The following is a 23,506-nucleotide window of genomic DNA, read 5'->3' on the forward strand; positions in this document are numbered from 1 at the left end:
TACCTGGGGTCCTGGGGGCCTTGGGGAGCTGCAGCCATGGAGATGCTGCAGCTGGGAGTCTGGCTAGCAGCCAGAGCGTGGCTCCAGCAGGCCACACTCCAGTTTTGAGTGGCGCATGCTGTTGCCACGTGTGCCACCCTGCTTTTTTAAGGCAAGGGGGTTTTTGACCCTGGGATCTCCTTGGGTCAACAAAACCTCCCACACTGCAAGGTAGCACCGTGGGGAATGCCTGCATGTGCAGTGTGTGGCACTGCAGATAGGTCTGTGGCACCATATACTGCATGTCCGTGCTTGTCTGGATGCAGCCTCTTTGTAGTAAGGTCTGAGGTGTTTTTCTGAAAATATTTCTTTTAGAACTGGATCATGTTGTCACATAGGATTATAAGAAGGTAGGGCTGAAAGGGACCTCATAAGATCATCCAGTCAAGGTAGGAATATCCCTGACTAAACTATCCTAGCCAAGTGTCTGTCTAACCTGCTCCTCAAAATTTCCAGGGATGGAGATTTAACACTTTCTTCAGGAAGCCTGTTTTAATGCTTGATCACCCTGATACTCGGAAAGTTCTTCCTCATCTCCAACCTAAATTTCCTCTGCTGAAGCTTGAGACCATTACTCCTAGTCCTGTCCTCTATGGTCACAGAGAAAAGCCCACCTCTATCCTCTCTGTAATTGCACTTCTGGCTGTCTTAATATAAATAATTAAGAAGTTCCTAGATTAAAAATTCAAACTTGCAGTAGGTTAATTTAAAATAATAATATTCAGATATTGTGGTTCTTCCTTTTCTATTTTTATTTTTTTGGTGTCTTATTTTCTTCTTTCCACCGTACGCATATACTCACTTGTCCTTTCTTCTTAAGGCAATAAACATGAAGAAAGCCTTAAAATTTGATATTCATAAAATCATGTGTCTTAACACATTGGTTGAATGTATCATACTGTACATTAACTTTGTTGGCAGTAAATGGAATGTACATGTGCAGTTACTGAATTTTAGATGTGATGTATGAAGTGGGGTATACAGTATCTTCCCCGTTCCACTTTCCAAATCAGAATTTTTCTTGTTCTATATTAGATGAAATCAGCAACTTCCAATTTTTTGGGGGTGAGGACAGATATGTACATATGACTAGTCTGGTTTCTGGGCACTGTCCTGGAGTTTGGGAGATTCAGGTTCAGGTCCCTGTTCTATATGAAGTAGTATAGTGGTCACCAACTGGTCGATTGGGATTGACCGGTCAATCCTGGAGCCTCTTGCAGTTGATACTGGGCTGGCGGGGTTGGTGTCAGCCTATGTGTGCATGCATGCACGCACATGCCCCCCTGTCTCCCCCCAGCCCAGCAGGTCAGTCAGTGGGGGAAGGGAAGGGGTGGAGGCCAGACAGAGGCCCCCACAGTGAGGGACAGAATGCAGCAGAGGTCTGTAAGGTGAGTGGGGCCCCGGCTGGGCAGGTAGTGGGAGTATCAAATCCAGGTGGCTCATCCAGAGGTCGGGGAGGGGGGTACTCCTACCGCTGTGTACACCCTGGTGGAGGCCCCGGAGGACACATGCACCCTAATCTGTGCACAGTGGAGGCGGCTGCTACTGCAGGCTGGGCTTTGTGCCCCAAGCCCCTCTGCAGCTGGCCCAGGAGTGGCCCAATGCCATGTGCATCCTGGTTGCTGGATGGGCAAGGGACAAGGCTCAGCCTAGGCCGGGATGCACGTGGTGTTAAACTACTCCCAGGCCAGCTGCAGCAGGGCTTAGAGCGCAAGGCCCAGGCCGCCTCCACCACACACAGATTGGGGGGCACATACCCCTTCAAACATGGGGCAGTGTGGGCAGCTACAGTAGCTGTGAGGTAGGGAGTGGGGCAGGGGCAAGCCCTGCGCATCTAGGGTGGGGCAGGGGATGGAGCTGTGAGTGGCTTGTTTGGGGGCTGCAGGGAGGAGGGGGCACACAGCCCAGGAGAGCACGGGGCACATGCCCCCACATCTGCACGGTGGGTGGGGCAGTCTGGGACCAGAGTGGCACTGCACTGTTCCTGGTGAGGGTGTTTGATTGTATGGCGCTCAGGCTGGGTGATGGTGCTGCTGGGAGTGGGGCCACGAGCAGGGACTGCAGCCACCCCAAAATTTGCCGTAGCCCTCCCTGGCACCCAGCACCATCCCCATCTGGCCCAAATGCTGTGTGACCAAACACCTCCACTGGCAACTGTGTGGCGCCACCCCAGCCTGGAGCCTGCCCCACCCCGTGCCCTCCCAGGGTGTGCCATCCCCCCCTCCCTGTACCCACTGGATGAGTTGCTTGCTGCTCTCTCCCCTGCCCCACCTCGGCTGTGCAGGGCTTGTCCCTGCCCCTGCCCCCACTCCTCCCTCACTGCCGCTGTGGGAGGAAGGGGCAGATCGAGGCCCCAGCAGTGAGGGAGGGAGTGGGGCTAGGGCTGGGGCCTTGATCTGCCCCACCTCTTCCCCTCCCCCCTTCCCTCCCCCACAGACTTACCTGCTGGGGTAGATCTTGAGTTTCTTTTAAATTCCAAAGGTTATCTCCAACTTAAAAAGGTTGGAAACTGTAACAGAGAGCTAGCAAGCCCTGTTACTAAAAGTGGAGAGAAAAAGGCAGGATGTGTAAGAGACAAGGCGAGCCAGTGACATCTGGCAAGACTACAGCTGGGAGAAGAGACTCACCTGTAGTCAATAAGGACAAACACTCTGAAATTCTCTGCATCTAAAAAGACAGATCTACAAAGGATGGAGGACTGGATCCACCCCCAAAGAGGAATACTGTGCACTGGTCTGGACCGGCAGGGGACAAACCAGGAAAGCCAAGGCTGCGACTGAACTCCAACTAGCTACAAGTATCAAGGACAATAAAAAGTCCTTTTTTAGATATGTGGGGAGCCGGAGGAAAAGCAAGGGCAACATTGAACCCCTGCTAAACCAGATGGGACAACTGACAACTGATGCCCAGGAAAAAGCTAACTTGCTAAATGGGTACTTTGCATGGGTCTTTCACCAGTTCCATGGGATGCCCCTGCCCATTACAGGACAGGGAGGCCCAGGTGAGGGAGATTCCTTACCCTCCATCAATGCTGAGCTCGTGAAGGAACACCTTGAAAGACTGGATACCTTCGGGTCAGCTGGTCCTGACAATTTACACCCCGGTGTACTCAAGGAACTGGCAGTCATCATAGCTCGGCCCCTGGCATGGATCTTTGAGAACTCCTGGTGCTCTGGTGTAGTGCCGGAAGATTGGAAGAAGGCCAGTGTGGTGCCTATGTTCAAGAAAGGGAGGAAAGTGGATCCGGCAAACTACAGGCCCATCAGCCTGACCTCTATCCCGGGAAAGGTCTTAGAAAAGATTATCAAAGAGGCCATTCTTAATAGACTGGCTGATGGCGACATCCTGAAGGATAACGAGCATGGGTTTCTTGCGGGTAGGTCTTGCTTGAGCAATCTCATTTCCTTTTACAACCAGGTGACCTATCACCTGGACAAGGGAGAAGAGACTGACGTCATATATCTTGACTTTAAAAAGCCTTCAATCTAGTATCCCATGATCACCTCTTAGCAAAATGCTGGCTTGCATCCATAGATGCTTCTCAAGCAAATCCCAGGACGTCATTCATCCGTTGTACTCGGCCTTGGTGAGGTTGCAGCTGGAGTACTGCGTCCAGTTTTGAGCTCCACAATTTAAAAAGTATGTGGAGAAACTTGAGAGGGTGCAGAGGAGAGCCACATGCAGGATCAAAGGTCAGGAAAACAGACCTTATGATAAGAGGCTGAGAGCTATGGGACTCTTCAGCTTGGAAAAGCTCAGGCTCAGGAGTGATCTGGTGGCTACCTATAAGTTTGTCAGGGGTGGTTACCAGGATCTGGGGGAATGTCTGTTCACCAGAGCACCCCAATGGATGACAAGGTTGAATGGTCACAAACTCCCCCATGACTGCTTCAGGCTGGACATAAGGAAGAACTTCTTTACTTTCCAAGCCCCCAAGGTTTGGAATAGACTGCTGCCAGGGGTGATTCAAGCACCTGCTTTGAACGCCTTCAAGAGACATTTGGATGTTTATCTTGCTGGGATACTATGAACCCAGCTGACTTCCTGCCCTTGGGGCAGGGGGCTGACTCGATCTTCTGAAGTCCATTCCAGCCCTAATGTCTATGAAATCTATGAAGCGAGAGCAGAGATAAAAGGAAACAGCTGCAACAGATCAGCCCCCAGAAGGGGACATGAGAGAGAGAGAGAGAGAGAGAAGTTTGGAATCTCCCTGTACAGAGGCACAGAACGGGGAGTGCCTTGCTGCCATGAGCAGAGAGACTGCCAGAGAGGTGGGTGCCTACCTAACTACTTACTGGATGAGACGGTGGCATCTCTATGGAACAGAGGGTCAGGACTGACCCTTCCTAGGAAAGGAAAAGAGAGATAATTAGAGGGAGCCTCAATAGAGGCTAATCACCTAATCTAAAGATGTATAGAGACTGTGCATATCTGGGACTTCAGTGTAATGATGGTGCTATCAAAAAGGGTTAAGATAAAAATATCAGTGAGACTTTGTTTGTGGCTAATCTTTATGTATTTTCCCATCAAGGTGTGGCAGGAGAGTGCCTGAACGAATCAGAAACCCACAGGAATCCTCCTATAATAGAGACCACTGAAGTAGAGCATTTGACAGCCAGGCTGTATGCTAATCTGAGGTGTCTCTCTTTTCTGAGCTTGACCAGTAGTTCCATCTTATAGCTGAGAGACCATTCCTGATGTAAGTTTCAATAAAACATTCATGTTTCAGTGAATAAGTACATTTTTGAAGAATCATTCTTACAAAGCAGTAAGGATTTTAATAAACTTATAGTAGTCTAGGTAGGTGTAGTTTACATGAGAAGGAGCCCTAGGAAACTTTACACCCAAACGTTTTGAAATGGAAGTCTGAGAAACTAATCCCTAATCTTAGTAACTGTTTATTCTAAGCACCTTCATTCCTGCTCTCAGGGCATGTTATTTTTATTAATTTAGACTCCTTATGTCCTCTCATTGATGTATAAATTACACATGCACTGAATTTTGCTCTCTCACATTTCTAAAATGTTTAAATTAATTAGTGAATTAGCACATCAAGGGATAGTTTTCTGTCATGCATGGAATTTTATTTTTCCATCTCTTTCAGTTAGTTCATCAGCATTAATGAAATTCATCAGCTCAAAACTATTAGGAAAAATACTATTCATCCATTTAATTGTCATGAGCTAGTAATCATAATAAAAGCTTCCTCTTGAGCCATTATTTCAATGCTCTTTCATTCCATACTTGACAACTTATTCATTTGTTCTCTTTTGAGACACCAAGTCATCTAGACCATAAAAGAAGGAAATTGTTACTGGAGGATCAAATTCTGTTATCTGTAAAGCATCCTCAGCCAACTGTTACTTAAGCCATTGGTTTATTGCTATTTCTGAGGCAGGTGCTTCTACTCTAGTCTTTGGTTCATCTTGGAGGCTGGAGTAGAAGCCCCTGAAATAAACCAAAGGCTCAGACTTATCCCAGGCCCTGGGACCACAAGGGTTTCTCCTAAGCTGGAACTGCAGGGGTACATTTGGACAGCAGCATGGGTTTGGGCTGGGCTGAGAAGCAGCGCACTTCTGTTAGCTCACCAGACCAGTGGTGGGCTGCGGCTGTAACGGTTCCATGGGCCATATGTTTGACACTGCTGGTTTATTTGGTTCTCCTAAAAGCTCTCCACGGGAGCAAATACTTAACTCTATTATATGTTCTTCTGGGAGAAATTATTTTAAAAAACAAAAGATTCTTTCCCCAGAGCCCAGCAGCATTACCAGTGAAGTAGCACATACTGTACAAAATCAGTTCCACAAAGGGCGGATAAATGATACTTGACTAAAAAATATGTGTTGTCTCTGTAATTCAAGAAGCATTTGTTAGCATGTGCAGAAATATATATGTGGATATTTATCTCTGTTCTGTACAAATGTGGCTGGCAACAGGTTTATGTTGAAGTACAAAGGTGACAAGGAGAAATCATTTAAGGGTGGCAGTTTTGTTGTTTAGTGTATTTCCATCATGTGCTACAAGAGGAAAAAAGTACAAAGGACATGTATCACCCTGTTTGAGAATCACTGCTCAATTGGTTGATAATGCATATTATACTCAAAAGTTCTGGAGTTAGATAATACCAGGTCAGTAGAGGAGACTGAAGGTATGAATAGGACAAGATAATAGAAAGGAGGAGTAGAAGAAAGAAATTGATGAGATGCAGTTATGTTGCTTCCTAGTTTCCCTTCCCCCACAATGACTTTCAGGATTGTCTGTCTCTCTTTGTTCTGACATCAGCAGAAAGAAAGCCAGGGCATGTTGAGAATTGGTGTAAGAAGATGGAAGCAACTCTCAAGGTTATCCTATGCACAAATATCATTTCAGACTAACTCAGTTTATGTAATGCCTCTAATTAAAAAAGATAAAGACAGAATACCTGCTATTATAGTTTTCTTTCATTATTACTGCTCTGCTTCAGATGACTGGAATGTTGGGTGCGTGCGCGCGCGCGCACACACACACACACACACACACACACACACACACACACACTATTTAACCCTTCCTGCATAATTTAAAAAAACCCTAAAAGTCTAAAAAAAATTTAAATTCCCAGTGCTAAGAAAAATCCTATGAATAATATGCAAGTATCCATCAGTTACTTGACTAGAAGAATAATACCAACATATACTATTAATGGAACCAGCAACAAAAGTCTTATAGAGATCGGAAAGGAAATTCTTCCATAGTTCTGTTAGACACAGTATCTGTTATATTTCTCGTATACGTAGCTCCCTGGGGTTATAAATGCTGTTTTTATTTGCAAACTTCAGTAGCAATGGGTTAATGTGGTGAAGAGACAGAAAGAGAGCTGTCAGCTTTCCTCTGTTAGTTAGCTGACAGCTGAATTTTTCTGCATGTTGTTGAGCTAAATCGTGAATTGCTGAGCTTGAATGTGTGTGAGCAAGCGACCGGTGCTTCACTGAGCTCTTTCTCTCTTGAAAAATTTAAGTAATTAACACAGATTACATAAAAGAATGAATTGTGTTAAACAATTAAAGAACAAACCTGAAAGGAAAACCAGACTGGTCTCTTCTGGATTCCCTGCCTTCCTGCACACAGAACATTACTATGAGAAAGGAGCCTCTGCTTTCTGTAAGATTCGTTAAGTCATACCCAGGTAAGATAGTTTCATTGACTCGTGGATTTTCCTCATCTCTCTCACCTGAAGCAGGTCAAAACCTGAACTTTTTGGGTTTTGTTCTAGGTGTTAAAGGACTGAGTCACTAAACACCAATGTAGAAATAAGGCTGTGCAAGATTAAAGGGGATGCAATAAGATATGTTTGCCAGCCTTAATTTTCCAAAGCAGATAAACAGATTTTCCCTTGCACAGAGGGAGCAAAAAAAGCACCATGAGGTTATACTCTTCACCAGCATTCTTCTCTTTATGGATTTTTTTCTGCCAAGTGTCGCACTAAAATGTTGAGTGAAGGGAGGTCCTGTGATGGGAAAGGTGTGGAACAGGGGAAAATGCTGCTGGAGTATATATGTATAGTATGTGTGATGGTAGGAATACTTTTGAGTGTCCTTGTTGTCATAAAGATTGTAAGTTGTAAAAATGTTCAGAAAATTATTCTTGGGATCAAATAGGAGGGAAGGATTGCTGGTATGGAGAAGTGGCTTTGTAAGTGACAATGCAGAAACATCTTGAATTAATCTTTAATTGCCGAAACCTGGCCTATTGAATGTGATTCCAAAATCCCCTTGGCTAGGATTTCAGTTCTGGATTTGAAGTGAATTAAAAGGATACTGTGGGAGGAAGATGAATTGAATTGAATAAAGGAAATACTATTTCCCAGTATAAGGTAGGCATGAGGGTGCCAAGTGAACTAATATACCTAAAAATACAGATAGTTTATTTGTTTATGCTCCTATGACTACTTCAGGTCCAAATCCAGTAATTGTGTTGCTCCTTTGCCTTAAGTAGCCTCTTACTTCCTGCTGCTTCTGTTTTTATTTTACTTTTGGTGTCTGTTTCTTGAATAGACTGATTTTAGTATTTTAACCTAAAAATCAATAAGGTTTAGGGCCAAATTTTATTCCTCCAGATTATCAAATAAAAATGAAATTGAAAAAGCTACTTTGTCAAAAAGTCTGGCTTCCCCCCCACCATGATTTTAAATATCTACATAGTTTTTAGCGATAACTTTGAAAACTAACATACAAAAATGTTTCTGTTAATGGAAGTATTCTGTACTATATAAGGATCCTTTGGACTTTATCCTCACCACAGCAAGAAATTAGGTGAGATTGTTTTGTGTTGGTATATAATAGTCATGACAGAAAACAATAGGAAAAGAAAGATTTAAAGGAGCACAAATGACGGTTTTTAAAATAATGAATCTCAAGAAGGCACTTTAGTTTGAAAAGTGTCAATCTTCTTGTTTCCAAACAAACACTTGAAAGAATTAGCCTTCATTAGAGTACTGTTGCCCTCAATCCAATATGTGCTTCTCTACCTGAGTGGAGCTATAAAGGCAGGGAATGAAAAAGACATGATTAAAATACATGATGGAAAATATTAATGGACATCTCACAACCAAAGGTCTGCTGGGCTTCTCCACTCTAAATATTGTGTAAAAATTAAATTGCAGTTATGTAGCAACATACTGCTTTGGCTGTTACAAACAAGACCTTTTGAACATCTGTGATAGGCAGTGTTCCAGCTCAAGATGGAAAGATCCCTGCCTGCCAAACCAAGCTGGCAGTTAAGAAAGTGGGAGAATAATCTTGGTTATAATAATCAAATATATAATCAAAGCATTTGCTGCTTCTTTGAATGAGTAGACTTAAGTATTTTAGTTTATTATCTCAAGTTGATGTCACTCACATATAAATGTATAGTTTCAGAGGTTTCGCTAGGAAATGTTACCATTATTTTAGCTCTTAAAGTGCTAAACTCCAGTCAGCACATTAAGTTACATACTACATATGTAGGAACTTCCATTAGCCCAGCAAAACAAGTACACAAATTTTGGTTATGTGTAGCTTTGGGCTTTAGGCTAGCAAGGATTAGGTTATATCTGAAAAACTAGATTTACAAGCCATGGTCGCCAGAGGTCTTGGTGATCCCTGGAAAGGGGGCTGGTTACAACAGTGCTGCTTCTCCTTTCTGTTTTTAGCTGCTAAATGATATTAAAAGAAACTGCAGATGCATTAAGTACTTTTCTTTTCATGTGGCTTATTAATGTAATTGTCACAGGGATGTTTTGTGAGCATGCATAAGAATGAGGACAGTCTGCGCACCTTCCCACCTATTTCTAATACCAGTTGTAAAAAGTGGAGGTTCCTGAGACGGCTTCTCTCTCAAGATATAATTTACATGATGGAAAAAATATGAGAACCCCTATGGTATAAAGGATGAAGGATGATCTTATTAAGACAGTGGAATAGAATTTGGAAGAGCTGACTTCAGTTTTTGACTGCCATAGCTTCCCTGTGACTGAAAAAACCGTTTCTTTATGACTGAGTTTCCTATCTACAATTCAGGGCAATGGTGCTATGGTAGTAGAGGATGGGTACAGTCTTAAAGTAATTTAAAGTATTATTTAATTCACTGAAGATTCATTAAACAATTAAGGAAATTCTTAAATTCTTCAGGTAGCTCAAGTTGAAATAGATGGAAACGTTTCATATGGTAGATGCTAAGTGCAACACATACGTAAATTGAATTTAGCTTTCACAGCTAAACTTCCTAATCACTAACTAAATGTACAAACAAACCTGAAAATCCTCTTAAGCAGAAGCTTAAAAGTAAATCAAATGCTGTATATAGGCAGTAAAAAGAGAGCCAGTTTTAAATGGGTGTGTTTTTTGAGCATACATAGTGTCTCTTTTTAGAGCTTGATCAAATCCCTGCTACGTATGAGCCTCTGGATTAGGGTGTTGGATCAGGTCTTCAGCATTGTGTTTCCAGGCTGATCTGTAGTACGTAAGCAGAGGGAATAATTTATCATTAGGCTTCTAGAAATTCTAGATGAAAGTCCATTCTCTTTGGCCACAGCAACAACTGAAGAGCAAAAAGAGCCAAGCTGCCACAGGTAGTGGAGGGGAACAAATTGGAAAAGAATCAAATGATCATCCTTTAATTCAGTAAGTTGCTTATCTATGTTAATAGTTTTAAAGTAGGCATTTATTAAGATAGAATATGTAATTGTTTCATAGTTTGTGAAAAAACAAAAACAGACGCTGAAAACATGTATTTTTTATATTTTATTTCCCAAACTGCAACGCTTCCTCAGAGGCATAACAGAGTGGTTTTGCACCTGGGTTTCTACATGCAGAACAAGCCATGTGTTGTGGTTTTGGGAATGCGATAGAGATGTCTTCAGTAGTTCTGGCCCCTTGTAGCCCTTCTGCTCCATGGCACAGAGGGGTAGATTCTACAGTCCTCCCATAAGAGACAAGGCTGTTCTTGTCCTTACCTCTGTTGCTGAGGGAAGAGTAGGAGCCAGATTCCTAGAGATGTTACAGCAGGATGTTCTGGACAAAATACATAGGAAAATGTGTGTATGAATGGAAATGCAAAAGGTACAGGCATGGTTCAAGGTTTGGGAGACTGTTGCTCTGAAGTTCACAATAGGACTGATGGCTAGGAGCAGATGGGATGTACCTGGTTAATATATTATTTTTTTCCTCTTCAGGATTCTAAAGAAAGTAGGAAGTACCTTTTTAATTTACTCTTGTATCCAAAGATCTGTCTGCACCAATATGCACTCTTCTTATTTGGGGAAATTATTTTTAAAAAACAAACAAAAAACCCCACCTGCCTGACACCATATGTTTTGGTTAATGTTAAAGATGAAGCGTTATTCATGGATTTATAAGGGTATATGTGCATGTTTCTAATTGTGTTCCTTTATAAGCTCAAAGTCATCTGAAGAAACTATTTTGTTGTACTCATTCTGTGAGTTAAGTTTTGTGTGAGAACATACTACGCTAATTTTTTCATTACCTGTCAATTTCTACTCTCACTTACGCTGATGGAATCTCAGCCTCCAGTTGGCATAAACAGACTTCACTATCTTTTGCTAAAAAGGTTATCCTTCTCGCAGAATGTTTTCTTGGAATAATTTGCTTTTTTTAAATTAAGGATGAGTCCTTACATATGGCGGGACCAACAATAGAGTACTACTTGTTTAAAAAAAAAAAAAAAGAGACAATATTGCCATGTTGTGGTAGAACTCTTATCAATTTATGTGGGAGAATGCGATGAAATCTTATCTTAAAACAAAATGCAAATATGAACAGACAAAAATTAGCCATTTTTCCTCTCAGGAAAAAAAATGCTGTTTGCTTGCAAAAACGTACTTTAAGCTTTGCTGAAGAACAAAAAAAATTTTTGATGGAATTGTTAAATGTTTAACTTGCTTTGTTATATTTGTGTTGTTTGTTGGGAATAAGGTTATATATCCTAGAAGGTTATTGTTAGGTTAGTTAGTTCACAGGTATAGGGTGGTTTAGAGATGTGCCATGTTTGTGAAGTGCCAAAGATATTAGTAAATTTCACATGCACCGGTGGGAAAATGTAATCTATGTTGCTAAGAGTACAAGTATTTCACTTTGAAATTTTTATGTGTAAGAGAAGTTGAGGTAGTATTCTTCCTTTTCTAGCATTAACAATTTCCATTTTTTTCTGAGTAAACCAAAAGTAACTGATCTAGCAAGCGGTAATATTAAATTAATGTAATGCTAGATAATGTTGCAAAGAAAACTGGGCATCTGTCTATACTGAAAGAATTTAAAAAAAAAAAGGAATTGTAATACAGAAGTATCAGAAAAATCGTGTAGTGCCACCATGCCTGTATACATTTAATATTTAATTTGGCTGGTTACAGCAGTACCCAGATATCTATACCTCTACCATAAAGGGTGTAACCATTCATTAATTCATACATTTTTCAAAACATGTTCTGTAATTGGGAACTTATTTGGGTTTTTTTTGTTGGTTTTAGAGCGTTCATATTTTGGAGCGGAAGGCTTCATCTGGAAGCACTGATCAATCTATAAGCAAGCAACTACTGGAAACAGATCCTGTTTCTCTATCAAAGGTAATCAAATGAATCTGACACCTGTGTTTCAACCTTCCGTACTTCTATAATAAAGGCTTTAACTATCAACTTTTTCGTGCTGGCTTTAGTAGCTGGGCTATCGAGTATGTTCCAATCATAGCCCTACAGTTTCTGGTTCCTCAAATGCAACTGGATTCAAGTATGCCTTAACACATTGGAAGAGATTATTTTTGGTAGAGTTTTTAGTAACAAAATTGAAGGTTTTTATTTCCTTTCATTTCAAATGGAAGATATCACTAAGAACAAGTACTCAAATTTGTTACTAGGAATAGTGTCCTAAATCACCGATAGGAACTGGGGGGTGGATTTAGTGGGGGGGGCACTGATGCATTTGCACCTGCTCCCTCCTCCACCTCCTTCCCCCTGCTTTGATTCCTGTTCTACCCAGAGTTTAAAACCAACTCTTGGCAGTAGCAGAGCATTTCTAGTCAGGCAGTGCTGAGGAGATCAGTTGTTGTTTCATATGTGATGATGTACCTCATCATCTACATCTCATTTTCAAAATTCTAGATCTGTCCATGCTGACGATGTTGTTCATAAAAACACAGCAGATTTGAGATTCTCCTTTATTAGGCAGTTTTAGCAGGGGGAAGTAGTTTTACTATGGATGGCTAGGACTGCCCAAAAAGTCTTGGGGGAGACCTGTCTTCCAGGGTAGTATTGGCTAATACAGCTGCAGAGGCAACACACACAATCCCTGGAAGAGGAGATTTTTGGGTGTATAGCTTTACAATAGACCTCTCTCCGGTTGACTTTGAAGAAATATTGATAAATTCTGGAAGGACTGCAAATACAGCTGGGAATCGTTGTTTGACAAGGGCATTCCAGCCATATCACTTTTACTCCAGTCACACTTCTTTTTTTTTCTCTCTGTTTTAGCACCTGGAGGGTGGAGATGGGGATAGAGTGGTACAAGAGCCCTTTTGGTAGTTTCCTATTCAATGTGCACAGATTATAGTGAGCCTCACTGCAAGAATCAGGATTAATGGTCTGATTATGGACTTTTTGCACCAAATATATATCTACCCATACTGCACAGGCAGTCCTTGACTTGCAACGTTTCGAGTTACAACGTTTTGCACTTACAGCATTTATAAATTGACCCTCTGTTTCAACTTTCTGACATCAGTTTTGACTTTACAATGCTTGATCCGATGCGATGCAATGCCATGCTAGCGAACAAGTTCGCTGTATCACCCATCTCCCTGGAGGACATCTGTCCAAACTTCCTTGGACACTTTCTTTAAGAAAGCAGACAAGACTCCAGAAAAACCTGCAGCCAAGACTCCTGAGAAGACTCCAGCCAAGAACCCTTCAAAAAGTTCAACCAAGAGCCCTTCAAAAAGTCCAGCAAGGTCACCTCAAACAAGTCCTTCCAGATCAATATGATTGCTATTTACAATATAAATACATTAAAATACTTATCTATAATTGCTTGAGTACAAAATTCTGGGGTATTTTTGGTGAAAATAGGGTATCAGGCCTTGGTTCAGAAAACAATCCCCCATTTATAACATTGTTTCTTATGAGAAAATTGGTTCTGAGTTGCAAAGTTTCGACTTAAGACGCAGTTTTCAGGAACCAATTGTGTTGTAAGTCCGAGGGCTGCCTGCATACATATATGTATGAGTTCTTGTTGAAAAGTACTTCTTGCTGATGTGACCTTGGAGATAAAAGATATTTCCCTACAGCTAATCTTGTAAAGGAGAAATTAGTGCTGTAGAGAATCAGTAGATACAGGTTCAGAAATTCTGTACTTACCTCCTCAGGATTGGTTTAAATCCCCACCCCAACGTGTAAGTGTGTATTAAGGAGAACTTTTGCAAAATAAGAGTTTGGTGATGGGAGAAGAAGGAAGAACCATCCCAAAGTAAGCATATAAAAACAAACTGCTGCTATTCCTCAAAAAGTATGCTACACACAGGCAAGAACTGAGACATGCTAGTTAGAGTTTCTGTAGAGAAAGCTGAATTGGGAATACACTTGCAAGAAAAATTTGCTTCTTTTATTGCTTTTTTGTTTAAATGAGTGGTATTTGACCTTTTTTTTTTCCCAGTGAGCCATATGGATAGTGACTGGTGCATGCTGATCCAGGTGGTGGTCCTGGTCCAGCACTAGGGGAGGGCATAGCAGGGACCCCTCTGGGTGCATGGAGGTGGGCAGGGGGACAGCCTGACTATAACCTGGCCCTGCAAAGTGGGGGGAGGACAGAGGGTGTGACCTAGTTTAAACCTGGCCCTGTTGGGGGGAGGGGCATGGCCTTGGCCCAGCCTCGCCCTGTGTGGGGAAGGGGGCATTACCTGACCCCAAACCCACCCCATGGGTTGGGGGATGGGGGCAGGAGGGAGAGGGATGGAGGTATGGCCCGGCCCCAAACTGGCTCCAAGGGTGGGGTGGAAGGGGCATGGCAGCCCCAACCTGGCCCCATGGGAGGCGGGAGGTAGCATGGCCCAGCTCTGACTTACCAGGGTGCTTGGGGTTTGGGGATTTGGCAGTGGGGGACAGTGGCTGTACTGATTACCACTACTCCCCTGCTGTCAAATTTCCCAACCCCTGGGGAGCCCTCTGGACTGGACGCCATTGCTCCATGGATTGCATTTGCCCCACAGGCCAAGGTTGAGCACCCCTGGTTTAGACCACTGTTTCTTAACCTTGTTTTGCTTTAAAGTAAAATATTTTTGTGATATGCAACACTTACTGTAAAATTAGGGCACTGGAAAATCAGTGACAGCTGGTAAAAGTATAAGCATCCGAGAAGTGCCTTACTGGGTCCATCTAGCTCAGTGACAGTGGCAAGTGGCAGATGCTTTAGAGGGAGAGTATATGAATAGGACACATCTAGAGTGATTCTTCCTTTCTCATACTGCCCCTGGCAAAAACCATAAAACTCACTTGAGTGCATGTTTTGAGTGGTTGACAGGGAATACATTTCTTCCTTTAGATTATTGTATATTTTTAGTGCCTTTTGACCTTCCTTGTCCCCTGATTGCCTTTCATGATTCCATTCAGACAGACACACAAGTTGAGAAAGCATTTTGTTTACTTCATAATACTGTTGTTATATTTAAGCACAGCTTGCTGATCAGAGTGGCCATAAATTAAAGGCAATACCCTTACAATCTTTGCACAGATACCTCATATTTTTTATTTTCTTTACTGCCTTGTTTCCAACATAGTGTGCCAGAATTCTGATTTGAATCATGTACGTCAAGGATGTCAAACTTATCTGGCCTTACAGACTGAACGAGTGGTGTGGTGCTTGTCCATTTACCTCCCTCCCCCACCATGCTGGATCCAGTACATGCAGTGCCTACTCCAGTTGGTCTGTGGTTGTGCTGCACCCAGTACCTATGCAGGCTGGTATGAGATGCACACCTCATGTGGTGCCCACTCAAGCTGGTCCAGGACCTGTGCTGCACATGGTGCCTGCCCTGGACCAGGGTAGGTACTGTGTGTGGCAGAGTCCCAGATCCACTGAAGCAGTTGCCACGTTCAGTTTAGTCCTGGTTGAGCCAGAGAAGGTGCAGCATGGTCCCAGGCCCTGCATACGGGGCTGATCCAGTGCATGCCATGTGCTGCATGCAGCACCAGTGGCTAGATGATACAGCTCTACAGACTGGATTTGGTCTGCAGGCTGTATCTTTGACACCCTTGCTGTAATCATAATTCATGATGACTGGTAAAGATGACTGGATTACTGACCTTCAAACAGACATAAATATGAGGAGAACTAGTAGAGTACATACATTAAGAAATGATATAGAGCACATCAATTGAATCCTCATATTTACATTTCTTGTATTGCAATGATATTTTACACTAGGGAATTTTAAAAGAAATTACATTTTTCCGAAGGCATAACTAGCTTGTAAAACTCTGGAATAATATATCATGGAAGGAAACACAGAGTCTAAAGTGGTTAAGAAGGACTTGTCTGGTCTGGTTATCACATGCTGTATAGCTTGATCATTAGTCAACCCCAAAATATAAATTCACCCTGCATTTTAAGGTTCAAGTTAAGGAAAAATAGATTGGCACATTTTAGCACATGTGCTTTGATTTTCAAATATTTTAAAATTTAACATTGGACATTTTTAGTTTAGGGCTAGAAATTTTTAAGATCATTCATCTTTTCTGGATAATAAATAGAAAGGCACTGTGTTGTGGGGTGGAGGAGAAAGTGTGATATGCCGAATTGTTGGCAGTGGTGCATATGACCCTGTGCACATGCTTAAATCAGTGGAATGTTGACTGGTCCCACATGTAAGTTGATTGTGACTTTTCTTTTTTTTTGAGCAAAAACAGGGCAGACCTAAAATTGGAGAGTCAATAATTGGCTATTTTAGATGTTTTTTTACACATTCTTTAGTAAAGTTTGGCTTTGAGTGCTGTCAGGGACAGGAGACTTGACTGGATGGACCACTGCCTTGATCTGCTCTGGGAATGATGAACTTGTCTACACTACAAACTTGCCATCCCAGATGTTAGTGTCTTCAAACATGCTTCACTGCTCTATTGCTGTTGACAGTGTTCATCACTCCAGCAGCAACACAGTGCAAAACTGAATGCTGCTTTCAATTCAAGAGGTAGCCCCTGCAGATCCTTACAGCAGGTTTGAATGTGCTGCTGTCTCACAATAAGTTTGCACTGTATACGTGTCCGGTGTTTCTGTGCCAAACTGCTAATGTGTGCCCATAATTTACCCATGAATGTGCTTCAGTTCTTTGCATGATACAGTATTTCTAGGAGAAAGAATAATCTGTATAAGGGTTATTGAGTAGTGACTGTTGGTGAACCCAGAAGTGTAACATGCAGACCATGTCCTTGCCTCCTTAACCCTGTTAAACCCTTCTGTAGATCTTGCCATGAAGTGTTCACAGAGAAATACCTGTACAGTTTTCTCAGTGGTCAAAACTGGAGGAGACATCTTGTGTTCTGTGCTTCTGCTTCTGTGTACAGATTTGCTAGAGTACACATCCTGATCACAGACTTTGACTTGATTCCCATATTATACTTAGTGTGAATTGCCAGTTCATAGGGCACAGTCCCATCTTGTTCAAATTGGAATGTACAAATAAAATTAAAATTATTGCCTGAGTTAATGGGTCAGATATTTTAAGAGCCCACTTGTATTTCATTGCCTGAATAAGGGCCAGATTTCCTGAAGGTGCTCAAAACCTAGCAGTTCCCAGTACTCATGGCCATGTTTGGCATAGACTAACATCCTGAGCTCTTTTGAAAATCTGACTACATATTTTGATGCCTAAATGATTCCTGAGCTCATTTGAAAATCTGTCTCCCAAGCATGTATTGAGTACTTGAAAAACTGAGCCAGGTAATATGGGTAGTTTCACAAGATATACATATTATTATTACATGATAAATGTGTTTTATACTCTCCTCAGGAGCCTGACAGCTGGGAAATTATAGAGGGACTGAAGATAGGACAGACTAATGTCCAGAAGCCAGACAGACATGAAGGTTTCATGCTGAAAAAAAGAAAATGGCCTTTAAAAGGTTGGCACAAGGTAAATATCTCATAGAAAACTCAAGGGATTGTAAGTCTGAGCAGTTAAAAAAAGATGTGGAGAAAAACTTAGAGAAAAAATTGTACTCTTGGTGCGTGCATGAGAGCACGCATGCACATGCACACACCCCCCTTATATATCTCCACACCTATATATTTGTGTGTATGCATGTATTATCCCCTTCTGAGGATGTGAAGTGTTGGTTGTATACACAGCCTTACAGCCTCCAGTTTAGATTACTGTAGTGACTTCTACATACATAATGATATACTTCAAGGCCAGTTTAAAGCAATAGATAGAGGAGCAGGTATTTAATTGCTTGGAAGAACTAACTATATAATAACTAACACCTCTTCTTCACATTATTGATTTCTAAATGTTTACCAAGGTGTTTATTTTGACAAAATAAAGCTCTACCAATAAAACTCTCTCATATTGCCTCCACTGCACAATGCTTCATGGAAACAGAAATAAACTAAGGGGATTTTGAAAACTTCATATTTAAATATTTAGGACTGGGCAAGGTGTTCTTAAGGGAGAGCTCTTATTGTGGAATTTGCTTCCCTTTCGCCTGCAAAAGGTATAATGTAAAATGCTCATCTCAGGTGGATCTATAATTGTGTAAGCAATGGTGTGGCATTTTCTTGAGGAGGCAGGCAGTTAATTTTTATTGGTTGTGTGTGTTTTAATTGTTAAATACCTATGTTGCCAAATAATCATGTGTGCTAGGATGGGCGTAAAATATTCTGTCATTCAGCTACTAGTTGCTCAATTGGCTTATATGGCAACCTATTATATAAGAGGTGGCCATAGGAGAAGTAGCCATATGGCTACCTCTTGGCTGAGAAAGTGTTGTTAGAAGAGGAGAGCTGATAAAGAAACAACCTAATGGGATGTGTAAGAAAGTATAGCATTAGGCAAATTCCTTTATCTTGATATATGCCAGGTTAGGCTTCCTTGCACAGATTTGGTTTAAGGAGTTTACTTGATTTGGTTTATACATCACTTCTGAAGGAGTTTGCGAACTGCCTTCCTCACATGGATAAACAATTACTCATGCTGATAGTTGATTGTGAATGCAAGTGTCTTAGAGGCAGGGCATTCATGATCTGGCCGTAGGTCTTTATCTGTTTTACATTTCACATACAAATATGACCTCAATTTGTATTCCAGGATTGTGGATTCTAAACCATTTTAAGGTATAATGTGCAGCCTCTGTAGGAATGCTATAGAGTGCACTTGTATGAAAATTCACAAGGCAGTAAGTGCAATGCATGCTGTATCAGTAGTCCACAAGTGATAGCCTAATAGTTATAGCTTAATTTTCTGCATGTTGCACAGGTGATTCTGAAGGATCTCAAAGTGTTTTGGTAATATAACAGTATTTGGAATATTAAAATTGATGTATTACTTTAGGTAGCTCAGAAATGCAGCAAGCTGAGGAGTGAAATTCTCCAAGTGTTTCTCTGCAAAGTTCAACGTTACACAACTGTTAGAATAGGAAATGAAGGAACAACAGTTTATTCAATCAAAAATTCAGGAGAACTGTAGGAACCCTAAATAAGATGATACTAATATGACTATTCGTACAATGCTAAGGGATCATTAGTGACCATAAGTAGTTAAAGAAAACATGTTTTCATGTCATTCAAGAAATTGTATTTCCAGCAACATGGCATCTTCTCATACCATGTGAGACATTGGTGCCACCTGCTGAGTCATTGAAGCAGCATCAGCAGCTGTTTCCAGAGATCTTTTCTCCAAATACAGACCTTGTCCATGCTGATAAGAGTTAACAATCTTACAACACAAGAAGTATGTCTTTCCTTTCCATATGTGATTCTTCAAAGGGTTTGTCCAAAGCAGGATAAAATGTATTTTTTTAATCTGTTGTTTAAAATGCAGTAATATACAACTTGTCCTTCTTGCACAGGATTTTTAAAATGAGTTGGGGCCTGTCTAGGCTAGTCTGTAAAGAAGTGATGTTAGCATGTGCTAACATGACATGTTTTAAAAACCTACTTCAAGGCTGCATCCAGCCCCTGAGCAGTTAAAACCTTGTTCAGTTCTGTCCCATTGACAGTCTGTGGGTTGCAGCATCACCAGAGCTTGTACTGCCTGTGGTGATGTCAGCAACAGGGGAGGTCTTGTGCTGCCCACATGATGGTGAGGGGGAACAGGGATTGTATGGGCCACGTGGCAAGGGTCCTGGAAGCCCATGTGACATGTGGTTCATTCATTGTGTGGCATGCAGCCCCTGGCCACTCAGAAGTTGGACAGCTCTGACCTACTTAATATTAAGTGTACACAGGTTAAGTTAGCTTAGTTAAGGCCCGGGAATCCTCCAGACTTCATCTTGACCAACTGGGGGATATTAAAGTCCACTCTAGTTTGTCCTTAATACAATTTCAAAATGTGTTAATTAACACATGCCAATAATATATCTTCTGTCCTAGCCCAGACAAATCCTCAGACCTGCTCTCTGCCTATCCCCTGCAGCGGCTGAGGTTATGTCTACCCAGCAAAATCAAGGTGAGGTTGTAGCACAGAGTTATACCTATGATGGAGGTAATTTAGCTAACCCAAGTTACAATTACAATGAAGACATAGGATCACAACAAACAACCTCTGGGCCCCTAGAGAAGTTGTAGTCTAGTGACTTTTTCATCTGAAACCCATACCATCCCATCTTCACTGAATTGTTAAAATGGTATGCCAAAACATCAGCCTTATGAACTGAAAGTAAGAAATTATCCTCAAATACTGATTCTTCCTAAGAAAATTTGTGGGAACAAAGTTTGGAAAAGGAAAGAAACCTGTCTTTGCTTACAAGATGTTTGGTGCCAAAAAGAAATGAATGCAGGTAAAAAGTTAAAAAGCTGTTTGATCACTAAGAAGACACTGTCTCTTTCTTTTCCCACTGCAGCGTTTTTTTGTCCTGGATAATGGCATGTTAAAATATTCAAAGTCACCGATTGATGTAAGTATAACTGAAGTATACCTGGATATTTAATCCATTGTTAAAGTTGGATCAAAAGCTGAGCCTACTGTGTGATTAAGTCTCATTTGTATGCTTTGGGAAGGTAGCACACAGTTGAGTACTGTGGCTGATGGGTTCAGAGTGGAGCACACTGCTTTTGTGGCAGAGTTCCGTGCATGTTCTGCATGCCTTGAGCCCTACAGATGAGAGGTGTAAGGCCAGGGGTAGTTGCTTCCCCTTACAGTGTTCTTCCTAATAATCCTGCATAAACTAGTGTCATTGCAATGCCATCCCACTTTACTCACTTACCTTCCCTACACCTTTGGAGTGTGACTTATGAGGAAACCAGGTTAGTGCACAAGGCATTGTTCAGGCTTTCAGAAATGAATCTAGCCACCTATGAATCCAGTATCACCTGAGTGTCAAAGCTGGAACAGCTCCTGAAGAGGAAGGAATCTCTGCAGGTAGAAATTAAGTTACCAATATTCTTCATGGAAAATAATACATGGGAGGGAAGACTTGGTTTAAAGTTACTCTTTTTTATTCTGAGGTAAGATAGATCTAGGTTCGTTACACCACTAAAGAGCAAATTCTGTTCACCTAAGGTCCCTAATTAAAACAGTCACAGACACAAAAAAAACATATAATTAAAACCTGGTTGGCCAGGGTTTTTAAGGATTATTTTTCTATCTGGTATACAATTAAAGTATGATGGGTGAGAAATTAAGACTAAATCTACGTCCACTGAAACTGCCAGCTTATGCCTGTGGCCTCTTTTTAACCAATTCAGCAAGTTAATTACATAGATAATTGTTCTGAATATTACTCAAATACAGCTTCTACATTTCTTTTCAAATGTGATACATTATGGATGCTCCAGTTTCTTGGAGTTAACCAACATGCATTTTTAGGCCAATTTCTGTCCTTCACTCTGTTTTTAGTAAGAATGTCTTTCTTTGGCTGAGAAATGTGTGTATGAGTAAACTAGAATATCGTAAAGATCTGTTCCAGAGAAGAAATTTCCCTCCACTGACTTGTATGAAAGTGCAGAATGTATGAAATAGTAATTCATTTCAGAAAGTGCCTTGACTGATTAGCTTGACTGATTAGCTCTTTATGATAATTTTTTAACTCTTTGCTTTTGATGTTAATAAAAATCAATAATTCAAAGTAATGGCTTTGTCTCCCTGCAGTCATCTTGTAGAGGTACTAGGGCTAGCTTTAAAACATCTAATTGGGGGACTGACAGCAGTCTAGCTGTGGCAGGACAGAGTTCAGGTTGCACTTATTTACCTTGTTTCCCCATGTACCTTTTAGTTGTACCATTGTATAAGCCAGCAAGGCTGTTTATTGGAATTGACCCTGTAATGAGCTGTCCTTGAAAGAGATTCTCTTTCTGTAAACAAATGAGGAATCCTGCTTGACTATACTGTTTAACATTAAAATCTTCTCTACTGCTACAGCACTAAGCATATATTCAGTTAGAGACAGTAAAGAAGGTTTTGATGTTGCTAATCTCTTCACATGTCTTCTGATTACAGACACAGAAAGGCAAGGTACATGGAAGTATTGATGTTGGTTTATCAGTTATGTCAATTAAAAAGAAAGCTCGTAGAATAGACCTCGATACAGAAGAGCACATATATCACCTGAAGGTGAGCAATAGTGAAACCAATTTTTCTTCTCTTTTCATTAATAAGGCAAACGTTTAAATAATAGGTACAAGGGATGCAGGGAACCATGATATCTTTCTGAATGTCTTGTTGACTCTGACCCTTCTTTTAGGTGAAGTCCCAGGACTCATTTGATGCATGGGTGTCAAAATTGCGCCACCACAGATTGTATCGTCAGAATGAAATTGTAAGATCACCAAGAGATGCTAGCTTCCATATATTCCCTTCAGGCTCTACTACAGAATCTTCACCAGCTGCTAACGTTGCTGTATTAGATGGAAAGGTAGGTAGCATCCCTTCTCTGGAAACTTAACTTAAAATTAATGTAATATTTATAACTGGCAGATTTCCTGATGAGTACTGCTGGTATGTGCTGATGTGGCTTGCCAGAGAAGGATCACCAACATGGGTACCACCACTGCAGCGTTCATTAGTAGGTCTTCTTTACAGATCCCAGTAAAGCACTGAGCTTCCCTTTAAAGGTATGCATACTTTCCTTAGCCAACAGTGATTGATTTGGCTTTTTATTGTTGTATAATGATTGCCTTCATCAAAACTGTTTTTCCTCCCAATGGTCAGCAAGTACTGTTTCTTTATGGTACCTCATGTTTCCTTTGCTGTTGTAAAATGATGCATCTCAAGGGTCAAAAACTGGTTTCTTGTATGCCATTTAAATTCAAGTATACAGTCTGGGATTTCAGAGTAGAAGATGTAGACTGTCAGTCATTGGTATATCCAGTAGTGTAATGAGGGGGCAGGGAAGACTGGGCAGGGGCAGCAGCCCTGGGCATCACCCTTGTGTCAGGGTGGGGCAAGGGGTTGGGGTGGACACAAACATAGCACTGCAGCAGTTGGTGCTGCCCCCGGTGTCACATGGCTGCCTGCGGCATGGAGCTGCCTGGCTTTGCCTCTGTGTATATCAGCACATTTTAAATGATCTTGTTGTTTTAGGTACAACAAAATAGCTTCCCATGGCAATCTCCTATACCATGCAGTAATAGCCTTCCTGCAACATGTACTACTGGTCCAAGCAAAGTAGCAGCTTGGCTACAGGACTCAGAAGAGATGGACAGATGTGCAGAAGGTCAGTCTCACCTGTGCAAGCCCTTCTTTACAAGAGAGATTTCTTGTTCATAAACAATAAAGAACAACTAAGGTGGTTAAAAAA

At 41.5% G+C, this 23,506-nt stretch overlaps 1 protein-coding gene across 4 annotated transcripts in view; it reads left to right on the forward strand.

Moving 5' to 3' along the window:
• The window catches only part of OSBPL6 (oxysterol binding protein like 6), a 114,202-nt gene that overhangs the window by 22,940 nt on the left and 67,756 nt on the right, over window positions 1–23,506 (forward strand). For all 4 annotated transcript variants that reach the window (XM_019523020.1, XM_019523021.1, XM_019523023.1 and 1 more), the window contains exons 2-7: window positions 12,041–12,136; window positions 17,563–17,685; window positions 20,612–20,665; window positions 22,207–22,320; window positions 22,451–22,621; window positions 23,290–23,422. In XM_019523020.1, coding sequence (XP_019378565.1) covers window positions 12,041–12,136; window positions 17,563–17,685; window positions 20,612–20,665; window positions 22,207–22,320; window positions 22,451–22,621; window positions 23,290–23,422 — 691 coding nt within the window. The remainder of the gene's footprint in view (window positions 1–12,040; window positions 12,137–17,562; window positions 17,686–20,611; window positions 20,666–22,206; window positions 22,321–22,450; window positions 22,622–23,289; window positions 23,423–23,506) is intronic.

Source organism: Gavialis gangeticus, unplaced genomic scaffold, assembly GCF_001723915.1.
Source record: "Gavialis gangeticus isolate Ggan-Ray unplaced genomic scaffold, GavGan_comp1, whole genome shotgun sequence".
NCBI classification, from domain to species: Eukaryota; Metazoa; Chordata; order Crocodylia; family Gavialidae; genus Gavialis; species Gavialis gangeticus.